Source organism: Electrophorus electricus, chromosome 2 (genome assembly GCF_013358815.1).
Source record: "Electrophorus electricus isolate fEleEle1 chromosome 2, fEleEle1.pri, whole genome shotgun sequence".
NCBI lineage: Eukaryota > Metazoa > Chordata > Actinopteri > Gymnotiformes > Gymnotidae > Electrophorus > Electrophorus electricus.
Window position 1 is genome coordinate 31,824,552 of NC_049536.1, and position 22,670 is coordinate 31,847,221.

The 22,670-nt window shown below is 41.6% G+C and overlaps 3 protein-coding genes across 6 annotated transcripts; 2 read left to right on the forward strand and 1 right to left on the reverse strand.

Moving 5' to 3' along the window:
- The first annotated feature begins 1,938 nt into the window (after nucleotides 1-1,938).
- ddx18 (DEAD (Asp-Glu-Ala-Asp) box polypeptide 18) lies at nucleotides 1,939-7,432 on the forward strand. The gene is made up of 14 exons (XM_027021078.2): nucleotides 1,939-2,065; nucleotides 2,683-2,865; nucleotides 2,964-3,113; nucleotides 3,310-3,445; nucleotides 3,570-3,670; nucleotides 3,909-4,108; nucleotides 4,304-4,418; nucleotides 4,600-4,739; nucleotides 4,846-5,007; nucleotides 5,528-5,680; nucleotides 5,817-5,930; nucleotides 6,085-6,141; nucleotides 6,488-6,665; nucleotides 7,007-7,432. Exons 1-14 carry the CDS (start codon nucleotides 1,960-1,962, stop codon nucleotides 7,150-7,152), a joined length of 1,941 nt encoding a protein of 646 aa, XP_026876879.2. The 5' UTR covers nucleotides 1,939-1,959; the 3' UTR covers nucleotides 7,153-7,432.
- A 601-nt stretch (nucleotides 7,433-8,033) lies between these two features.
- On the reverse strand, nucleotides 8,034-16,516 carry ccdc93 (coiled-coil domain containing 93). Of its 2 annotated transcripts, XM_027021087.2 has the most exons (24): nucleotides 16,423-16,516; nucleotides 15,760-15,873; nucleotides 15,559-15,653; nucleotides 14,842-14,953; nucleotides 13,869-13,967; nucleotides 13,635-13,691; nucleotides 13,456-13,556; nucleotides 13,073-13,102; nucleotides 12,684-12,720; nucleotides 12,441-12,539; nucleotides 12,102-12,152; nucleotides 11,892-11,978; nucleotides 11,519-11,632; nucleotides 11,327-11,389; nucleotides 10,981-11,054; nucleotides 10,825-10,906; nucleotides 10,664-10,738; nucleotides 10,461-10,532; nucleotides 10,265-10,373; nucleotides 10,028-10,110; nucleotides 9,821-9,858; nucleotides 9,460-9,544; nucleotides 8,673-8,786; nucleotides 8,034-8,524 (listed from the first exon to the last, which is right to left on the reverse strand). In XM_027021087.2, the coding sequence occupies exons 1-24, from the start codon at nucleotides 16,504-16,506 to the stop codon at nucleotides 8,468-8,470; spliced, it is 1,932 nt and encodes a 643-aa protein (XP_026876888.2). In that variant the 5' UTR covers nucleotides 16,507-16,516; the 3' UTR covers nucleotides 8,034-8,467. The 2 variants fall into 2 exon arrangements, with proteins under 2 accessions (XP_026876888.2, XP_026876889.2); XM_027021088.2 differs by lacking the exon at nucleotides 13,073-13,102.
- Nucleotides 16,517-18,374: 1,858 nt separating this feature from the next.
- On the forward strand, nucleotides 18,375-22,670 carry insig2 (insulin induced gene 2). 3 transcript variants are annotated; one of them, XM_027021089.2, is made up of 6 exons: nucleotides 18,375-18,506; nucleotides 19,502-19,823; nucleotides 20,204-20,328; nucleotides 20,586-20,752; nucleotides 20,857-20,956; nucleotides 21,116-22,670. In XM_027021089.2, the coding sequence occupies exons 2-6, from the start codon at nucleotides 19,577-19,579 to the stop codon at nucleotides 21,155-21,157; spliced, it is 681 nt and encodes a 226-aa protein (XP_026876890.2). In that variant the 5' UTR covers nucleotides 18,375-18,506; nucleotides 19,502-19,576; the 3' UTR covers nucleotides 21,158-22,670. The 3 variants fall into 3 exon arrangements, with proteins under 3 accessions (XP_026876890.2, XP_026876891.2, XP_026876892.2); XM_027021090.2 differs by having other exon boundaries at nucleotides 19,572-19,823; XM_027021091.2 differs by having other exon boundaries at nucleotides 19,575-19,823.

Consider the following 22,670-nt stretch of genomic DNA (forward strand, 5'->3'; position numbering starts at 1 on the left):
TAATAATGTGACAGCGGTGGCACGGAAGGATCGACAGGCGATGGTAAAGTAAAAGTTTATTATCTATGACTCCAGCGAAGCTATAAAGACAAGCGGCGAGAAGTGAAAATGTCATTATGACGGCCTGCGCAGGAACAGGCTCCGACAGCTTGGACAGTTGGACTGGCAATGTGGAGCGTTGACGGTAGAAACCTGTGGGCTTAAACAGTGATGAAAAATAAGGAATTGATGTGATGATTGCCAATAAGCAGGAGACAAACCAGGGCAGGTGCGTTCCTATGGGAATGTTTACCTACAGGCATTTATGAGTGGATACAGCAGAACAAGCCAACAGCTAGGCCTTCTTTTAAAAAGCAGCACCACCAGTACCAGGGCAGACAAGTTTATTAATACAATTTCAAACCCATAACTCAACATATTGAGTGGAAAAGCTGGTTCTGAGTTTGGGCACAAAAGAGCTTCACTAACATTTAACGTAGTTACCATCACATATGTGCAAAAATCACTTCGTCAGTACAGTTTGTGATAACTCATATTGCCACGCCTAATAAAACCCTACATCACAGAAGAACTCAAGTCAGAAAACTCTCATAGCGGGACCAACCATAACGGCAACGAATTTATCGGGACCAAAACGTAGAGGGAACAAAAGCGTGACTCAGCCCTCTGCACACAAAAATACAGAACAGATTATCCCAGATCATAAATTAAGCACAAAATCAACAAACATTAAAACGCATCATATTTAAACATCACATCACCTTATGTCATATTCCATATTTACCGAAATTGCGCTTAGCCACTAAAAATGTTTTTACTTTTCCCACCGCTCTCCTTTCATTCCGGACGCAACCTACTCCGCTGCAATTTTCTTGTATCAGTTCGCGCCGACTAGAACCCTTTCCCATCGCAAGACACTCGCACCTTTAGCCCGTGCCGTCTTTATACCGCTCCATTCGTCGCACTTAAATACATGTGCTCGTAACGAACGGGGTTCCCCCCTCCTTAATTACACGGGTTCTATGCATGCGCCTTTCCCTCAGTCGCTCACTTAATCCTGTTCCGTTTTTACTATATCACGTCTGTGCAGTGAACAAGGGACATGCTAGGGTTAGGGTTTGGGTTGGAGTTAGGATTAAAGAACTCCTACTTGACATACCTGCAGATGTCGGTGACTATATGGAATCCCAGGAAGGGATGCACCCAAAGAATGTAGACTTCAACGAGTACATGATTGCCTGAGTAGTGAGAAGGCAAATTCTCAACAGTCATCACGTCCTTTCACTCATAAATTTTGTGTTCTTGGCCCGATACCTGCAGCCCAAACCCTGCTATGGGAAAGGTGCTTCGTTATAAGACACACAAGCTTATATTGAGAATATATAAGAATGTGAACTGAGAATGTTCTCAGCCCTGTATTTATTAAAACAGAATCAATTTTGCCTCATTGACATTGACATCCCATTCACATTCACAGCCATAATCAAAACAAACACTTATTAAAAGTAATATTTACACTTACATTAACGGTATTTGGCAGACGCTCTTTACAACTTACAAGTTTCTTGTCAGCATTTTTCAATCACACGGTCCTAATTACAGTTGTAAGCTCGTAGTGTCTACACCCCATATCCAGAAGCTGTAATTAAAATTGTAAATGTGTTAAATGCAAAACGCTTAACATACAATGCTTCTTCCTGATATGCGTTCGGAACATAGATGGTGTATATATAAAGTATACGATCGTGCTGCCACCATGTGGTTTTCTTTACATTAATAAAATATCATACGTAATTAAAAAACAAACAAACGAAACACAAAAAAAAAACCAACAACAACAAAAAACACTAAGTATATTTTTTGAAATGTGAAATTTCAAGGTCCTCTATATTCTTTTAGTCAGGCACCAAAAGCGTGCTTATCGAAGGACCCAAATCACACGTGTATGTGTCTGTAATCATGGCAGACCTTCAGATGAAAATTCTTAGGAAAAAAATTCAGAAAAGGAATGAAAAAACCAAAGAGCGCAAACTACGTAAAAAGCAGAGGGAAGAAGCAGAAGATGGTAAAGTGTATTCTTTTTTGCTTTACTAAGTTAATTCGCGTTAACCGGTTCTTTAGCCAAATCATGTAGCTCGGGTTCTTAACTAGCTCGCTACCTTGGTTATGTCGATGTATTACAGATATTTTGGTGAACTTGTGGGTTCGTTGAGATATCACACCGGTTTATTCCGTAAGGCTTTAAAACGCTAACCTAATAGCCAGCTGGCGTAGTATCGTTGGCCTTTAACAGTTTTTACTAGCTGTACTCGACACGCTAAGTGTTGGAGCCAGTCAGCTAGCTCCTATATGGATTATCTTGGGAGCAGTTGGCGGTCTAGCTGAGTGGTAAGGATAAATGAGAAAGATAATCGAATCGAATAACAATGCATCTGTTAAGCGCTGTTTTTTATGGAGCAAGACACGCTGGTATTTGGTAGTTGGTTTTCTTCATGCAACTTGGTATAAATTAGCTTAGTTTAGCTAACTAACTGCAAGTTAAGCTTAGCACAAGGAGGTTATTGTAGAAAAAAGTCATATAAATTTCAACTTTTAAAACATCTAGCTGGTTGAGTTGTCCCAATTTATTCATGAACTGACCCACGTTATTGTCAGCTGAGTTTCATGTACTTTGGCTGATAGAGTCAGACGTTAAAATGACGACTGAAGCGTGGAGTGCTGAAACTAGAGAGGAGGTCACGGTTCCGGACGCAAAACAGGATAAACAGAGGCGTCTGACCACAGAGGAGGACACGACCAAACAGATGAGTAACAAGAAAAAGAAGAAGAGAAAATTGGATGAAGAGGGAGAAACCGCCAACAGCAGTAAGTTGTTTGACTTGCTTGTCTTACTTTTTCTCCTCAGGTTCCAGTAGAATTAATAAATAAATAAATATTTTTTACATTTTTTATTTTTTTCCCAGATGTAAAAAAATCCAAACAGCAGGGCATTGGACTGGATGGGAGTAAGAAAGATGAGCATGAGAGTGAGGTGGGAGAAGAGGTGTGTGATGATGGAATGGATGGAGAGGAGGAGGAGGAGGATATGCCAGAGCTTCCTTCTGGACTGACTGGTGAGTAGGGGAAAACTCAATGCTAATGATTCTTCTCCCTTTTTTAATTGTTCTAAGACGCAAGTAACATTGAGCTTTGTTAATAACGGTGTAGCTTTCACACTGTATATATTCTGTAGTATGTGCATTGTGAGGGATGTGTGCAGTCTGATGTGTATTTATGGGCTTATTCTGAGGTCCTTTTTTTTTCTCTCAGGAGCATTTGAGGATCGGTCGTTCGCATCACTGGCAGAGCTTGTGAGTGAGAATACCCTGAAGGGTGTTAAGGAGATGGGCTTTGAGCACATGACTGAGATTCAGCACAAAACCATACGCCCTCTACTGGAGGGGAGGTGAGGCTAAACCTGTAACTGTCTTATTATATTTTGTTTCTGCTTACTAAGAGAAAAGAATGTTATTGTCCATAGGCTTGATAAAAATGTCAATTTTCCTACCGCGTTATTTGTATCTTTACAGAGATGTCCTTGCAGCCGCTAAAACGGGCAGTGGGAAAACTCTGGCATTTCTCATTCCTGCCATAGAGCTCATCTACAAACTCAAATTCATGCCCAGAAACGGTGAGTCGACACACTGTGATTAAAGCCAGTGGTTAGCTGCAGTATACACAAGCACCGTCAGGAGTAAAGATTTTTATGACTTGTTGATTCTTTTATTGATTTGTAAAAACAAAGGGCTAACTGCGCATGTGCTTTGAGCGTTTCACTCCCATCGATGCTGCTGTCCCTGGTGTAGTGGAATAGACTGATGCCTAGCCCAGTTGCTGTCGTCCCTTACCTTCCTATTCCCTCCTGGCAGGCACTGGTGTGGTGGTCCTGTCCCCAACACGTGAGCTGGCCATGCAGACGTATGGCGTGCTGAAGGAGCTGATGACGCACCACGTGCACACCTACGGCCTCATCATGGGTGGCAGCAACCGCTCAGCCGAGGCTCAGAAGCTTGGTAACGGGGTGAACGTTGTGGTGGCCACGCCCGGCAGACTGCTCGATCACCTGCAGGTTTGTGCGCGTGACACCTGATGCCAGTGTGATGGAGACCATGAATGCTGAATGCATATCACTCTCATAACAAACATTCATTAGTTGGAAGAGGGTCAGGTTTCAAGATTCATGCACACCTTTGATATTCACTTTCCTCCTCGTCACTCTTGCTGTATATGCATAACGCTCCTTGTATGATTGTCCTCTTTCTAGAACACACCTGGCTTTATGTACAAGAATTTGCAGTGCCTGATTATTGATGAAGCAGACAGGATTCTGGAGGTTGGATTTGAGGAAGAGCTTAAACAGATCATCAAACTTCTTCCAAGTAAGAGCCTTGCACCTCACAGCAGTATAGTTTATCAACTAAGTGAATGTTGGCTCCAAAACGACTATCTATTGTCTTTGAGCATAGTAAAGTTTTGTTACACTCAGCTGCTTGCTTTGTATGGAATGGTGTTCTAATTCAGTGAAGGCTTTCAGCTAATCAGAAATCTCTCCTAATGCAGAGAAGAGGCAGACCATGTTGTTTTCAGCTACGCAGACTAGAAAGGTGGAGGATCTGGCTCGCATCTCTCTGAAGAAGGAGCCGCTGTACGTCGGAGTGGATGATAACAAAGAAGTGGCCACGGTGGACGGGCTGGAGCAGGTAGACCACGTTTATGGCCCTCTTGGGAGAAGTGCAGCTTGGGGAGGACTGAGTGGCCTTGTGTGTTGCCGTGCGTGTGTTCCTGAATTCCCGTGTGTGAACTCAGGGTTACGTGGTCTGCCCTTCGGAGAAGCGCTTCCTGCTGCTCTTCACGTTCCTGAAGAAGAACCGCAAGAAGAAGGTGATGGTGTTCTTCTCCTCCTGCATGTCGGTGAAGTTTCACTACGAGCTGCTCAACTACATCGACCTGCCCGTCATGGCCATTCATGTGAGTTGGCATAAAGATCTCAAATACTTACATTGAGGAGCCTGGATGTAACACTGCAAAAGCTCACACATACCTTCAGCCCTCACAGGCTTGGCATAAGCAAGCAATCCTGTCTATAGCCTGTGTTAGTTGTGTAGGGATGCATTTTCTCTCTTCAGAGATTTGGATTTACACCCCCCCCCCACTTTTTAAAGGTGTTCTATACTTTTCATGTGAAGGAAAAATGGGAATTAAATTAGTTCACCAGATGTTACACACTTACTGTGCTACATCCTGACAGCCTGCCAAACAAGACTGATATCCAGGCTAATAAGAAATGCAAAAAAGGTTCTTTGTTAAAATGTGTATACAAACTATATTTTATATGTACTTTGTAGATAATATCATAGTTATCTCTGGATAGTTTTCTGGGTGTGGTTTTGTGCATTCTAAAATGTCGGACCATAAATAAGTCCTCTTGAGTAGACACATGATGGTTAATGTACTATAGACAAACATCTTTTGTCTTGTGGCTTTTTAGGGCAAGCAGAAGCAGACGAAGCGAACCACAACGTTTTTCCAGTTCTGTAACGCAGACTCTGGCATCCTGCTCTGCACGGATGTGGCTGCCAGAGGCCTGGACATCCCTGAGGTGGACTGGATTGTCCAGTATGACCCACCTGATGACCCAAAGGTATGACTGGCAGCATTTAGCTTCGGCATAGGCCGCTCCGTTACAGGACCATGGAAATGTGTGCTGCAATTTCAAGTAACGGCATCTTTGTTCCAAATGAGGTCATCTGCCTGTAACTTTTTCCTTTGAATCTCAGGAGTACATCCACCGGGTGGGCCGAACCGCTCGTGGTATCAATGGCAGGGGCCATGCACTGCTCATCCTCAGACCGGAGGAGCTGGGTTTCTTGCGCTTCCTCAAACAGGCCAAGGTACTGCTTTAAACTTTAGAACCAATGTACTGTCCAGTTACTATCAGTGAAGATTAGAAGCAAACCTGTCACTTTCATCAGCAGTTATGAAGAGATGCCTTTTGGAGACTGTTGCTACCTCTCAATATTTACTTGGTACATCATTTTCTTTAAGGTCCCACTGAGCGAGTTTGAATTCTCCTGGAGTAAGATCTCAGATATTCAGTCACAGGTAGGACTATCTAACTAGTGTTTTAAAATGCTGAGATAAGTTGACCCCATCATTTGAAGATCATGAGTTTGATCCCCAATGATGCCACATGTCAGCTCATGCTTCAGAAGAGGGAGGATAGTGCTATCCTGAGTCTTTGATGCCACCCATTGCTGCAGTTTGAAAAGATGTGATTAGCTGCATGTGCCACAGAGGAAGCACGACAGCCCTCCCTGACTCACAGTACTGTGACAAGGAAGATTACCTATGTCTAAAAAAAAAAAAACCTACTGGATTGCTGGCCTTATGTTTTAGAAGAATATATATGCACATGGATAACCTCTCAAATCTCATGTTGACTTGCTAGTTGGAAAAGCTGATTGAGAAGAATTACTACCTGCACAAGTCAGCTCAGGAGGCCTACAAGTCATATGTGAGGGCATATGATTCGCACTCCCTCAAGCAGATCTACAACGTACAGACGCTGAACCTCCCCCAGGTGGCGCTGTCCTTTGGCTTCAAAGTACCACCCTACGTTGACCTCAGTATCCTTTCAACATGTTGCTTTGTCTGTGTGCTGCAACACTGTTACAGCCTGTCCCAACACCATTCTTGCCCGACTTGGCACTAAAATCTGACCATAGTGTTGTAGAATGTCATATTCTACAAAAGTCACTGCCTCTCACTCACCTTAGACATTAGGACACCCATGGCTTCTACCGACATGAAATGTGGCGTGTTGATATGAAAAAGGTTTGAGTGCTTAGTGGAGCAGCTTAGGATTCTGACAGTTCTCCAAATTATCGATTTAAATAATTTGTTTCTGATATTTTAAAATAAATTTGCTTCTGGATGGGCTGGTGCTCCTTAACACGCTTCCTCCAAGATGTAAACAGCAGTAAAGGTGCCAAGCTGCAGAAGAGAGGAGGCGGCGGCGGCTTTGGCTACCAGAAATCCAAGAACGTGCACAAGGCCAAGATCTTCAAGCATGTCAACAAGGGCAGGGGGGAGCGCCGCCAGTTCTCCCGCTGAGCTGAAATACTTTTACCCATAATGCTTCAGGATACAAGGAAAGAGCCTGCTGGAACACCATGCAGAGGCTTTGATAACGCATGGTTGTTATTTTGGAGACGAGAAGAGAAGTTATTTTGGAGACAAGAACTTTTAGCTGTTTCCATTCCATGTCATTATATAGAGATATCCCTAATGACGTGTCTTATATAGAGTCCAGTTAAATGTAATTATCTTTTCTGATTTGTCCTCTTTGTACTGCTGGAGTGATTGCTCTATTAAAAAAAATCAAACCCTGGCATGAATTGTTTGTAGTCATCTTTACACGGGAAGAAGATGCCATTCCAAGAACCAAGGTTGGCCCTCAGTTGTTAAGTCTCGTCAATTTCAAATGTGTTCAGAGGACTTGGAGTGAGCATACTGGTGCTTTCTACAGCGATGTCTGATATAACATCGGAACCTCAGAATCTAATGGCATCTGCTTAGCATAAATCTTATATGGCATAAAATATGCCTGTTAGAAGTCAGTATTATACTTCAGTAACATTTTATTCAACATGCTGTTATCAAATGCATATTTAAGTTAGAGGATGTCATAAAATGACCACAGATTAAAGCATGGTTTTGAAAGACAAAAATTGTTATAAAACCAAACATTTGGCAAGCACCCTTTAAACTGAACGCTGAATAAGTTTTTCAGGCTTAGTGACACGTGATGTAGATGTGCTTCAGTGTGCATGGATATTTTATCTGGCAAAAAAAATGCTGGTTCCTCTGTCCTCACACTCATTCTCAGGAGGAACCGAGGTGAAAGGAAATGAGAAGAACCCACCATGACAGCCATTTAAGCTACAGGCTGGTTCTGAAAGTAGTTTGTAGTTGTCTGTCAAATAGCCAAGGAATGATAATGCAGACAGCTTATTTAATTTCATAAGTTAGCCAAAGGCAGGATACAAAGAGTTAAATCACGTAAAACAGGACACAAATGTAATGTGCACTGAATTAAATGTTAGGCGCCGCAAGACGTCATACAGGTCTACTGGGTCACCTGTGAGATATCTCAAACCCAATAATACCCATAATTACATCTTTTTTTCCTTTTGACTGATCTTGACAATTAATGCAGTGAACCTCCAGCGATGGCCCAGACATTTCTGGATGTATGCAAGTTGAGCACAAATTCTAGAAATATAGCCTGTCTCCTCACATGTTGGTTTGTGGGTATAAGTGCTCGCCTTACCACGGGGCCCCACCACACTGGAATAAGAGTCTGTGCAATCAGAAGTGAAACTACAGACCCAAAGCTTCCAACACTACGGAAAAGGTGTGTATGAGATTAGAACGCTTCCTCTGCCCTCAGCTTAGACAGCAACATCTCATTCTTACGGCACTCCTGTTGGATACAAACACAGTAGACTCTCAGATAAAACTTGACTGTCATTACAAATACTCAAGACAAAATTTATTTCAGTGTTTTACATCACTAGTCAGTTAATTGGCAAATGAATGATCTGTAAGGACTGGCTGCCCTGAGCTCTTACCTCTTTAAAGTCTTTAACCGTTTTGAAGTAGAGCCTTTGTTTGTCCAGCAGTTCCAGATACTCGTCATTCAGCTGATCTCTCCTCATCTTATTCTCCTGCTTTTTCTTCTCCATCTACACACACCCCAAGTTAACAACAAAAATAAATCGGTAACTGTTCAGGAGTCATAATTCTCACTATGTTTAAACACAGAGCTGCAGTAGTGTTGAAGCTGATGTGAATTTCTTTTAAGAACACTTTAATAACTGATGTAAAAATAAAAGCTCTAAGGAGGGGAGGAAAAAAAAAGGTGACTACACCTTTCAACGTATGAAGTAACCAATTCTGTATGAACTAGCCAATCAGGACACTTGCTCTAAGGGCAATGGTGGCTCAGTGGTGAAGGTACTTGACTTCACTGCCACGTTGCCACTGTTGGGTCCCTGAGCAAGACCCTTAACCCTCAATTGCTCAAGTTGTACTCATAATTGTACGTCGCTTTGGATAAAAGCGTCAGATAAATGCCATAAATGTAAAATACATTTAAATGCTCTATGCCTGTCAGTTATTTGGCATGTGTACACAGCACACAGAAAGACTAAGCCAAGTCCTAAGTGAGCTCAGAGAAAGGTTTGAAAGGAGGAACTTTGGAGAAAGGTTTGGCTGGAAGCCATGAAGGGAGGGAGATGGACTCCAATGGCGAAATTTGGTGAGTTATCGAGAACTTCAGAGTCGATTAGTGTGGCTTTTTTCACATCCACCTTTAGTCCATTCATTTTTCTTTACTTCTTAACAGAGCAGTTTTACCTTAATTCGACTTTGTTTGATTCCTTCCACTATCTGCTCCATCTGCCTGAGGAACTGGTCTTTAGCGCCCGATGATGCCATGGCCCTGGACGGACAGATGGACACACACACACACAGAGTTTGAGTTATATAACATTTGGCTATATCTGTGTTTAATGGATGCAATTAAACACACGGAGAGAACATATGTGATCATATTGCACCATGTGCCCTGCTTCAAACAGTTGGCCTTATGACACTTCATGATACCATGCTCTGGATTTGACACCCTTGATCGACCCATAACTTTAATAGTGCATAACAGTGTGGCTTTGGTGTGACCCCAAACCATGTCTCTGGCTGTGGCTTCACCCATACTTACTGCTGGAAGTTATCATGGATGGAGTTTAGCAAATTCACCTGAGGAGAGAAACCCAAAGAGTCAGGCTACACTACCCTTAAATGGACTGCCCTTAAGAGTGATAGTTAGCCTGTGATTCCTTTACTGAAACCAATGTGTGAAATTTGATATTTTTGACATATTGCAAATATTAGGGCAAACATTTCAATAACCCTTAAAATTTGGTACCTCCTTCTCCAGGTACACCTTCTTGTCATCTAGTGTATTGTAGAGAGTAAAGAACTGCTTGGTCTCTTTGTGCGTTGCAGAGACTGGATGGAAAAAAAATTAACAATATCTCACTTTTGTTTGCCAAGCATTTTAATAAGGACATGAGTCTCATTCTTCACAGTCCAGCAAATACCAAACGATACCTTCTGTATTAATGTAAATTAAGCTTCAAACAAGAAAGACAAGACAACACACCTTGGCTATAAAGTTCAATGAAGCGTTTCTGGTACTGTGTGAGCTCAGCTCTGCTGGGCACCTCATCGATCTTCCTCTGGAGGATGGCAATCTCACGGTTCCTCCGAGCCTGTGGAGGGCAGCACAGACAGTGGGGTGTGTCAATGGGGTCTCTCTTATCCAACACGCAGGTACAATGCCTGTTTTGCAGCCGTACCATCAGCAGGCGGATCTTTTGCAGCTTTTCCTGGTCAGCCCTGTGCTGCTGGTCTACCAGCTGGTTCCTCTCCTAAAACCCAAAAGGCAGGGAGGCATGGTGAGTGCATTTAAGCAGGGCAGCTGGTATCTATAAACATCTTGTTATTCATGCACACTTATTTTGCTATATGCTGCTATACTAATTCTGGGTGCTTTCAGGACCTTCTGATCTTCAGCCTCATCTCCAATCTCAATCTTCAGGTCTTCAATACTCTGCTGCAGCCGGGTCATCTCCTCCTAGAAACGCAGGAAAGAATCTTTTTCTCCAATGTCATTCAAACACTGTCTACTGCTCCAATGTCATTCAAACACTGTCTACTCACACGGCAGTGCGCGCGGAACTCCTGCTCCTGCTGTTTCAGGTTCTCATTCATGGCCACAAGGGCACGGAGCTTCTCCAGCAGACTGTAGACAGCAGCACACAGTTCACATACACGGACTCCACAGGATAAGGACATGAAGCCTGAAGAGAGACTCACCCAGAGTCAGCCTGAGCTTCCACATCAGCCAGAGTACTGAGCTCCTGCTGCAAGCGCTCACCCAGTTCTGTGGCCTATGCGCGCGCGCGCGCGCACACACACACACACACACACACACACACACACACACCCATTATCAGAAGTAACAGACAACTATCATCCCCTAGTCTGTCACAGACACACAATGATGTGCAGGGCACAAGATCATGAGCTCCTACCTTTCTCCCAAATATAGGATGTTGGTCTTTATACATTTGAGATTAGAAATTCAAGTGTGGTAGTGCATCTGGTTTGTTAAGTGTAGCATGTGTATATGTGTGTGTTAGACTAAGGATCAGTTACTTACCTCAGTTAGTTTGCTCTTGGCTTCTTCACAGGCTGCTCTCACTTCCTGCTCCTTGATCTGCATCTGCACCCAATCACACACCAGCATGAAACTAAGAAACAGTGAGAAACACAGAACACCCTGCTGCTAACATCTAGCTTCAGTCAGCTCCACCTTTCCAGCCTCCTGTGTGTGGGTGTGGGTGCACGTTACCTCCTCCAGCTCTTTGCTCCTCTGTTGAATTTGTTTGTTCAGTGACGTGACTATGCGGCGGTGCTGCTGAACAGGACCATAGCGCTCCAGACGATCCTCTGCAGAGCGCTCTGCCTGTAGGGAGGAAACACAAACACGCACGCACGCACACACGCGCACACACACGCACACACACACACACACACACACACACACACACACACACACACACACACACACACACACACACACGAGATGTGTACTGCTGACCAGAGGAAAACTTAGGTTTAATTCTATGTAGTAGCTATAATAGTTGATTTTCTTTAGCAAAAATTAAAAGCCACTTCTGAGCCTGCACAGTAGCGTATATGCGAGTAATGACCAAGCTTCTCACCTTCTCTGCATACTCAAAGGCAATCTGCTTTATTTCCTCTGACTGCAGTCCAACAATCTGCCCCACTGTGCTTGCGGTCAGCCTTCCCTATGGTAAACCCAGGACAGGTCAAGAGAAGGTCACGCTCAGGTCTCATCCGTAGTGTTAGAAGCATTTGGACACATGTTACTCTTAAAGTAAACAAGAAGGGAGCAGCAAGGATTACTGTACCTCTTCTGTTGCCATGGCAGCCATTCCAGTCATAAGGGCCTTGATTCGGAGCTGGAGAGGGAAACAGTAGGACACAGCTAACACACACATTCCACAAAACTGAGTATAAATCACATCAATTCAATTCATGGAATAAAACAACAATTGGGAACAAGTAATCAAGTCATTGACAGGGCAGAAAAAACATATTCAGCATAGCTCATGCTAATCTGTTCAGAGATATGGACCACTGCTGTAAAGCATCATGAACAAATAATCACATAACCACCGCTAATGCATTTACATATAAGCAACCATGATGACATAAAAACTCAAATGCTGCTCGGTCAAGTGACTGACTTCCTCAGCGGCTTGCAGGTCCTCTTCCTCCGACAACTCAGCCATGCCAGGGGGCCGGCCCTGTGCACCCTGGGCCAACTGCAGCTTCTTTTCATCAGCCTACAAAATATTGGGTCACAAAACAGGGGACATTATCAATAATAACCATATTGCAAATGAATAAGGACACAGTAACGGAACATCACTATCAGTGAACAGAAAATCAGTGCAGGAAATGTTTCCCAGATGTTGCATAATACTCACTTTATCTTGTTTAGAATGCTTGCTAAAACCATAACGTCTGACCAAAGAAAAAGGAAAAATATATTTGAGAGAGGTTAAGTATATGCATTATTTTCAATAACACGGACACCATTACAAGAAAGGTAGTAAACCAGCTCAAAAACAAACAACACACACACACACACATACACACACACACACACACACACACACACACAGAGTAGCCATGACACATCTAAGTGAAGCCTTCATGCTATACTCTCCAAAATAAAATATAAGTTAACAAAAAATGTCTGAGTTGCTCTCTGTAGCCAGACATGTGAAGCATTTAAAAAAAAATGGTTTCTTTGTTATGTTTATTTTTCTAGCAATTGCCATAAATCTTCTGACTAAAGCGCACACATACTTACTGCAGGTAGAGGGAAATAGTTAGGCATGGACTGATTAGGATGAGGAGAGGGGGAGAGAGGACAGGAGAGGAGATGAGAGTCATGGAGGTCAGACACAATGTAGCATCGAGATTTAGGAAATTATGGACCAGAGGTTCAATTCACAGACTTATCACAGAAAAATGTACCTCAAGAAACCCTTTAAAATGTAACATTTTTAATATTTTTAAAAATGGCTTCATGAATTATAAATAACTTAAGCAAAAGGCTGAGTGGAAGACCTGACAAAAGCTGCAAAGGATGAGCGATAGTGAGAAATACAGAAAGGGATAGATTGGAGTACAATTAAAGGATGAATTACAGAGTTACAAGAAAAAGAGAGTGCAGAGTTCTGTGTGTGTTACCTGCCATACTCCAGCAGGGTGGAGTGAACCCTGGACTCTTCATCCAGCAGCTCTCCTGCATTAGCCTGTCTCTTATATCGCCTCTGAGGAGCATACGCTTCCTGCACACAGACATCCATGAAACAAACACGAATACCACACACAGAGCCTGCAGAACCAAAGCTAACAGGCATACTCACACAGACGTCCACTACTGTTCTCACTGCTTTCTGCTTTCTCTGCTCAAACTCCTCATCCTATAGTGAAAGCAAGAACACTCATCCACATGCTCGGAAACACATACTGATCAGATCAGTAATACAATAATGGCAAAACAGCAAATCTCTCCAAAACTAAACTGGAAGCATCATTCCTTACACTACACTCATAAAACTGCCCTGTCAGTGCCTAGATAATTTAGAGTATGCCCTCACCTCAGGAAAGGTGTGCATTTTCTGGAACTGCGAGATGGAGTATGCACGCACATAATCTCCCATTTCCTCCCGAGTCTCTATTGCACGCTTCACCAGCCACTGTAGCATAGACAAACAGAAGCATTCACAACCTCACACAAGCAAAAAGCAACACACACACACAACCTACAAAAAAGCCTCAAAGTTCAGTTGCATCCATACACAGCTATTCTTAAAAATATCATCCGCAGTGAATCCTGGACACCGTTTCTTTGCCTCATCATATGCATTGTTATGGTGTTCTTGACCTTCATACTACAGTTCACCAAAACCCCAACATGCTCCTCACTGGATGGAGGCTACGAAATACCAATGCTAAGTCCTTTAGACTTACAAACAGTTTCTACCTGGAGGTAGTCAGACTCCTGAACAGATCTGCAAAATGGATTCTTACACATTCACATGTAACTGTTACAACAGTTCTACCTTCACATCTATTTACACCATCTTCTGCTCCAAGTCATTTGAGATTAAACTGTTCACTTTAATCTGTACATATTGTCTGCTTCTTTGACAATATTTGAACTGTTAAGGTATATAACCAGGCATTAATGTGCACTGTATAGTGCCTGTAAAATATCCCTGCACCCCTTTGACACATTGCCTACTTCCCTGTCCTGTGCTTAGTAATTGTATAATCTACTACATAGAGGTATGTTTATTAATAGTGCTGTATACAGTTTATTGTATTTATTTATTGTCTGGTTGCACTGTTGTCTGTATCCATCATATTTGCCATGTTGCACTATTGTCTGCTGGTGGATGTTGTCAAATGTTGCACCGCATCCTGAAGAAACTATTTTTCCTTCCTTATTCAACACATCTGTGGTGAGAAGGAATCACAAATGTGATTTAAATGTGATTTTGACCAAGTATGTGGTCAAAAGCTGCGGGAAAGGCAAATTCCTGTGCTTCAGGTTCCACATGTGTTCACCTGCACCACAGGGAAGATGTGAATGAAGTCAAGCCCCTGGATCTGATGGGGCTCCAGTCTGTGGGGACACTTCATCCTGGGAAGCACAGAAACTATCTTCTCCGTCAGAGCTCTAAAGGAAACAGTCACAAGAACAAAGAAATCACTGTGTTGGGTTTATTGCCTGGAAGCGCATTAAAAGAACAAAAGAACATAGCATGACCTCAGAAGAATACCAATCAAAAGTTCTAGTCTCGCATGCAGTCTAGCTAACTTTGAAGGTGGGAGACTAGAAAAAAAAATTAAGCACCAAGTTTCTTGTGGGTGTTACACTTTACAAAAAAAAAAAAAAATCAGCCACCAGCTAAAGTACTTAGGCTCTCTGCTTGGTCTTTATAGCAGTAAAGAATAAAACTATATAAATTCATAGAGCTGCAAACTTTCCACAAAAGAGCTTTATATCAGTTCCAAACTAATGAGGAAATAAAGTAATTACAAAAGTACCATTCATTATGGGTTGTCTGAGAACATTGTAAAATTGCATAGTTAACTACAAAGCTTCAGTGGAAAAACAGAGGTTCCAATGCCGAACATTCTGGTGGCACAAGTTCATGACTGAATGACACAATCAGCATAGCTGATCACTGCAATGCAAAACCATACCACATCATTTACTGCTCTTCTTAACCAAGCATTTTGTCAATGCTCCTAATCACTGCTACGTTGAATCCAGCTTACATCTTCTGGCCGATTGTAGAATTTTCTTGGAAAAGCAGATCAACATCTATGTCAAAGCTGCAGGTTGTGATACACCATGTCATCCCTCCAACCACCTATCAGAGGATTAAAATTAAGCATCAGATTTCCTTAGAAGGAACACTAGAGTTCATAATAGTTAAGGCAGTGTGGGGGATAGTCTGTTTTCTGACGTGACTGTACCTTATCAAATGGTGAGAGTCCCTTAATGCGTGCTCTGAAATAACCAGCTGCCAGCAACAGCTCGAGGATTTCTGCCAGCTTGACACTCTGCTCCTCATCCTCACGTGTCTCTACCTGTGCCACACCAAACACACGGTGCTGTTTAACTCTTTCTTTATCTGTGACATACTGTTCGTGGAACAAAACTTTAGAAGTCACAGGAGTGACGAGCTAGCTTCCTGAGTATCCTAAGGACTAACCAGTAAATTCACGAAGTGCTTTGAATTCGTATCCAGACAAGATCCAGGATCGGCACATTACAACTAGCTAAGATTACTCAGACGGACTTCTAAAGTCTTCCAAATCAGAGCCTCTCAGTGGGTTAGCTATCTTAGCTAGATTGCTTGTTTGCTACGTCATAGAGTGCAATTAGTTTCAAAAGCCACTTCATCCTAGATAGCTAGGATATCTAATCTACTTAGGCAGCGTTAGACAGCGCTGTGTGATTTAATCTCAGCCAGCTAGCTGCCTAGTTTAGCCACTGACAGTAATCACTGGAAGACTAGCTGTTAGCTAGCTGTAATCACTAGCAATGAAATTAGAAGTGACAGCTAATGCAAGCACTAACATTCTCAAAACATTGGGGCATTTTAGCATTCTAGATTAATTATAAACTATTCATACCTGGATGATGTTTCCCTCTTGATCGTACTGAGCACCAATTTTAGAACCCGTTCTCACTCTCTGGAAAACCGAGGCTGCCGCCATGTTGCGGAACGTGCTGTCACGTGACAAACGTTCACAAGCATCACATGAGTTCCCAGCCAGCTACTGCACGTGCAACGAGGTTCAGAAATGAAATATAAATTATTTTTTTTTTAAATAGATTACTTAGTGACAATAATCAGTTTTGTGTTAACAGCAGTGCATCATACTATATGCAACTTAAGTGCAAACATGTCAGTACAATGCAGGTAAAGCAGAAGCTTCTCAGGATTAATATTAACATTGCACACATATGCTCATTTAAAATATAGTCTCATAGTTTTATATTATTTTTTGTCTTGTAGATTGGTTCGGGGGGGTTACTGTTTTGTAGAAACTGTTCTTCAGTCTGGAAGGTCAGGTGGTTGTGCACCTATAGGGTCATCTGGGGGGCAGGAGAGTGAAAAGTTGGTGGTTGAGGTATGCAGATTCTCAGAAGCTACTTCTGAGTAGCTCCAAAAAATTTTTTCCCCTAACATTTTATTTAATTTGGGTTAATATATATAGGACTATTTTATGAAAGAAAAAGGTGTGTACAGCCCCATCGTAATTGTAAGAATTCCTTGATAGTATTTTGTTGTTGTGATTTGATGACACACCAAAGAAAAAAACATTCATTTTTACCCCAAATTACCCAGCTAATGAAGTACTTTTAAAGCACTGATAAACTGAATGACAATTATAAAACTGGTCTGTGGAAACCATCTTCTTCATCACTAGGTGGCATCACTAGGTGGCATTATTTACAAATTAATTTGGTTACACACATAAAGGCAGTTATAACCTACTGTTATTTTTTTCAATAAGAAGAAGCAGATCAGACAACCATACACCCCAGGACATATTGTCAGTATAACTGACAATTTCATATAGCACTATTTCTCAAACATGAAGATTGCTCAATAGACACCTCTCCTGCTGAACTATCTTGTAGCAAGTCCTAAACAGTATCCCTTTACACTTCCGCTCTTGTAACTTCTAATTAACAAAACAACTGAAAACCTATTATCTTTCCTCAAACTTAGTGCCTGACAATATTTTGTGACTACATATATGAAATTATGATATTAGTTGTATCTCTGTCTTTATATATATATATATATATATATATATATATATATATATATATATATATATATATATACACACACACACACACCTATATATATATATATATATATATATATATATATATATATATATATATATATATATATATATATATATCTGTGATTGTCCTTGGGTATCTTGAATGTTGCTTTGCTTATAAATAATTTTCTATTATTATTATTATTATTATTATTATTATTATTATTATTATAACTAAGCATAGTCAGAAACTGGCCATTGTTGAAGGTCTGGAGGATGGCTAATACAAATTCTGCAATGCAACAGATGAGCTACAGACTGTACACCTGTGAGTTGTTTGTAATGAAGTGCTGTTTTTATAAATTTTATAAATTTATAAAGTGTAGGATGTTGTATTTTCCTAAGCAAAATGTAAGAATTTCTATCGTGTTTTTTTATTCAAATTGTTCATCAACTGTGCTATTGCTGAAACAATTTAAATAAATGTTCCCTTTCGTGTCAATTTGTTAATAAGTACTAACGAATCACATATAGACAATGAGTAATTAAATCGTATCTGTGCCTCAACAAAAGAATGGAGATATAGAAAAAAGCATGAACATATAACGCAAATCCTAACTTCATAAAGCAAACAATCACATTGAATCCGTCCCAAAGTTTCCATCTTGCGATTCGGACCGCAATGAGAATTGAGGTTTGCTGGGGGGAAATAATTACGTCACCTATGCACAATCTCATTGGTTGGTGGCTTCACCAATCACAGAGCAGCGTCCTCGGAAGTATTTGAATCAAACCGAAATACGCAGCCTTGGCGCTGGTGTAGTATTATAAATAAAGCCGACGTTAGCAGCTCACCTACTGCAGTTATTTTTGACTACCTGTTTCTTTTCGTCTTAGGAAAAAAACTTAAAATGGTGGGTGATAAAGAGCAGTTTTTGTTTGATGCAGTAATACAAATCGGATGTCGGTTTAAACAACACCATTGTATAGGCGAGCTAGCGTTAGTTAGCGTTAGCTAGCTATCTTAGCTGGCTAAGTTATGTGGCTAGTTAGCTAGGTTAAGTTAACTAAGTCAATTTGGCGATAATCCTGTAGTAATGTGTATTACACCGAATTATATTCATTTAGCTCCAGCCTTTTGTTCAGTGAATATGATGCAGTTGACATGTGCATATAGATAAGTATGCATTATACAAAATTGTAACTTCGCTTTGTCTGGTCCATGTAGCTAAAGCTAGCTAACCCTAAGGCTAATGTAGCTAACTAGCTAACGATAGCTAGTTAAGTGTTTTGATGGGGCTCCTCTTCTCGATGATGTGGCCTGTCGTAATTATGAGTGACATTTTACCGGTTATAAATAGTTTTATCCCGTATATTTTAATCTAACCTGGTGAATCTACCTTGTTTTCAATGTATATAATATGCATCGAAGTTGACTAAAGGATTTAATCACTTTTTTTAGTACTAGCCTGAATTATTTTGTAAAAGGAGAAACGTACATTTCAGTGAGCAAGCAGTAAAACCAAATCATTTTGGAATATATGTTTGCTTTAAGAAACATCTCGCACATTTTATTTGTTAGGCTTCGTTTGTTACTTTTCCCTTTCTTAATAGTAGTAGTTGCACTTTGTGTCCCTGTAAATTAACACTGATGGTCATTGTGTTATTACATCTGGGCTGCATTTGGACATTTACATTTATGGCATTTAGCTGACCCAAAGCAGCTTACAATTATGACTGAGTACAACTTAAGCAATTGAAGGTTAAGCGTCTTGCTCAGGGGCCCAGCAGTGGCAACTTGGCAGTAGTGGGGCTTAAACCAGCAACATTCCAATCACAATTCAAGTACCTGAACCACGGAGCTACCATTGCCCTATCAGTTTCTGTAACATTGGTTTTTGTGTTTCAGATATGGTGTGAAGTGAGCTGACCTTGGCAGCTGAGTGGCTGTACATTCTTTAGGTTTCCCTCTGTTGCAGCAGCTATGGCAGAAGCTAGAGGACTGAGTGGGAATGGGGTGGCCCTGCGGGGGCCGTACATAAGCATGATAACGAACCACACGACAAACCTCCTCATCCGGGGGGGCATGCTCTTCGTGGTGGGTGTGTTCCTGGCACTGGTACTGAACCTGTTGCAGGTGCAGCGCAATGTCACCCTCTTCCCTCCTGATGTCATCAGTAGCGTCTTCTCCTCAGCGTGGTGGGTCCCACCTTGCTGTGGTACTGCATCAGGTAATGGTCACTCCTTTGGACAGATGATTAGCTTCAGCAAAGACTTTAGCTACTTCAGGTCCTAGTTTATCATGTCATGTTACTTTGGTTGCAGTTGTTTGGGGTTTTTTTCTGTGCTGTCCAATTGCCATATTTGGACATGGCAATGGAGGCACTGTCAGTCATCAATGCATGTATATTTATAGTTAAATGTCTAAATTCACAGTAGCCTCTAATTCTTAATTTAATGTGATAAAGCTATTAAATAATGGTAAATGGAGAGAACCCCTCTCTGTGAAGCCCTCCCTGTCAGGTTATTATGGTAAACTCCTAGTGTAACTATAGTGTATCAATATCTTTTTTACACATGTTCTTTCTCTGTGTGTGTGTGTCTCTCACAGCTCTGATAGGCCTGCTGTATCCATGTATAGACAGGCATCTGGGAGAGCCCCATAAGCTTAAGCGTGAATGGTCCAGTGTGATGCGCTGTGTAGCTGTGTTTGTAGGCATCAACCATGCCAGCGCTGTATCCTTCTGTTGTCATGAGAGAGCAGCAACTGCTCACTGTGCCCTCTTCACATGCACACGTAGTGCATGCAAGCAAAAGTGTTGCTATGCTTCCCAGCAGTGGCATATAGAAAGACCTCTGAGTGTCATTGACCTCATTGTCTGTAAATATACTGTATTGAAGTAGTGTAGTAAAGTCAAATAGTTTCACACTCCATGTTTTACTGCATCAGAAATCGGTATGGCATGGCCTTTCTTTAACATCGTGTCTGTCAGAAAGTGGACTTTGCAAATAATGTGCAGCTGTCTCTCACCCTGGCTGCACTGTCAGTAGGTTTGTGGTGGACGTTCGATCGGTCACGTAGTGGCTTTGGCATGGGGGTCGCCGTTGCGCTGCTCGCGACCCTCGCCACTCAGCTGCTGGTGTACAACGGAGTGTTTCAGTGAGTCTCTCCCTGCCTCTCTGTTCTCCTTAAGTCGCTCACTTGTACACATGCTCTTTAGGAGCTGTTGGCTTTTCACTGAAGAGAGTTTGGTGTATGTGTAGGTATACCTCTCCTGACTTTCTATACATCCGTTCTTGGCTACCCTGCATCTTCTTTGCTGGCGTGATAACCATGGGCAACATAGGACGACAGCTTGCTCTTGTAAGTGCGCACACAAGCATGCATGCACTTTGGTGTGCTGTGTGACTGCTCAGTAAAGGCAGCAGAAGAAGGAGCCTGACCAGTCTTTCACAACTCAAATTGGTGAGCTCGAATGACATTGCATTACTAATAATAATTAATGGAACTCTACTCCCACAGTATGAATGCAAGTTTGTTCAAGAGAAGATTCATCAGGATTAAGAGACCCATACTGCATCAGCAAGGGGACAACATGTGTGCAAAAGGAATATGACCCCTACGAATCGTTTCAGCAGATGGAGCAGCAGGAGGAGGAGCTGCGTATTTGGGGTGGGACCGTCTGGGGATTGGTACTTGATCTGTGGCTGCCCCTCCGGGCCTGAAGGAAGCTGAACCTGGGAAGGACTTAAACCTTTGTGGTCTCCAGCTTCAGCCTTTTAGCAGGTCCACATATCCCCTTAAAAGCACTGCTGAAACTGCTGGCCACCACGTGCCAAACTGACTCCTACTTATCCAGCTGTACTTACCAAATCATTCACCTTTCACCTGGTCACAATTGAACACTTTATTCTGCGTTGGTGATTCAAAGAAAAACAAAAAATCACCAGAATGTGCTGTTGGTGTTTGTCCTTTTTTGCCCAGATGTGAGCGGAAGTTGCAGGTAACTTTCAAATTTTCAAATTTAAACCACAGAAGTATGGTTTCACCCTAAGATTTCGGTCCTTCACTCCACAGACAAGCAGTACAATTGCAATACAATTAGCAGGGTTTATTGTTTTGTGTTTGTGTGTTCCCACACTCATAACTCACACATGCCGTAACATGCCATATGTGAGCAGGAGTATAATCAGTGTTAGAACAGGTATTTATTAACCCCTAAGAGTGTATTAACCTATACATGACGAATAGCTTAACCACTATGCTTTATGTTAGCAGTCGGCCTCTACTTTAACAGTCAGGGCCTGCACTGTGTCCTGATTAAACTGCCACACATGCAGTGACATGTGTCCTGTAGTATGCCCCGTTTCTCACATATGATCACACACAACCATGAAGGGTGTGATTGTGTGGATAAAACATAAATTAAATGGAAGTATCCATTTCTGAGATTCCACTTTTGGCCCAGCCTTAAAATTATACATGTGTTTCTGATAGCTGTTTGAGTGAATTCAATACTTAAAGGCACCCTCTAATGAAAACCCTTTATATACAGAGGGCTAACAAGGAATGAGTATGAGGGTATTTTGCATTTCTAGGAATTTGCTGTTATGAAATAGAAGGGAAATAATTTCTTTTGTGATCTTACCTCTTTTTCTTTAAACATTGGATAAAATGAAAGGGCAAAGTTGTGTGCATAGTAAAGAAATTTTGCTGTTTTCCAAGTGTTGTATTCAAAATGTATTAATGTATGTTATGGTTGTTACAGATTTAAGATTAATGATTTTCCATGTACATGTCTGCCATGGCTCAAAATGAACATCTCTATACTTTTGTTTCTAATGCTATTTTAACATAGTTGTTTAAGGACTTGGTTCTCAGACATTACATACTATTGTGCTAAAGTTGATTGTTGATGAGGAAACGTGGCTTGAATAGACACAATCTGACCAGATTACTATAACACTTATGATCACAGCTGTGAATCTTAAGGGAAAAAACTCTTAACTCTGAGATTGTTTTTGTCCATATCCTCCTGTTTAATATTTAAGGGAAAAAATAAAGGAGTTATTTTGGA

Bases quoted from the DNA above. Each gene is read 5' to 3' on its own strand.
- ddx18 (XM_027021078.2), top strand. From the start codon at position 1,960: ATGGCAGACCTTCAGATGAAAATTCTTAGGAAAAAAATTCAGAAAAGG. The intron at 4,419-4,599 runs GTAAGAGCCTTG...CTCCTAATGCAG, and splicing joins GATCATCAAACTTCTTCCAA to AGAAGAGGCAGACCATGTTG. The intron at 6,666-7,006 runs GTATCCTTTCAA...GCTTCCTCCAAG, and splicing joins ACCACCCTACGTTGACCTCA to ATGTAAACAGCAGTAAAGGT.
- ccdc93 (XM_027021087.2), bottom strand. From the start codon at position 16,506: ATGGCGGCAGCCTCGGTTTTCCAGAGAGTGAGAACGGGTTCTAAAATT. The intron at 12,721-13,072 runs GTAAGTATGTGT...TTCTTTGGTCAG, and splicing joins ACTATTTCCCTCTACCTGCA to ACGTTATGGTTTTAGCAAGC. The intron at 10,374-10,460 runs GTACGGCTGCAA...TGCCCTCCACAG, and splicing joins AAAAGATCCGCCTGCTGATG to GCTCGGAGGAACCGTGAGAT.
- insig2 (XM_027021089.2), top strand. From the start codon at position 19,577: ATGGCAGAAGCTAGAGGACTGAGTGGGAATGGGGTGGCCCTGCGGGGG. The intron at 20,329-20,585 runs GTATCCTTCTGT...CGTGTCTGTCAG, and splicing joins GCATCAACCATGCCAGCGCT to AAAGTGGACTTTGCAAATAA. The intron at 20,753-20,856 runs GTGAGTCTCTCC...GTGTATGTGTAG, and splicing joins GTGTACAACGGAGTGTTTCA to GTATACCTCTCCTGACTTTC.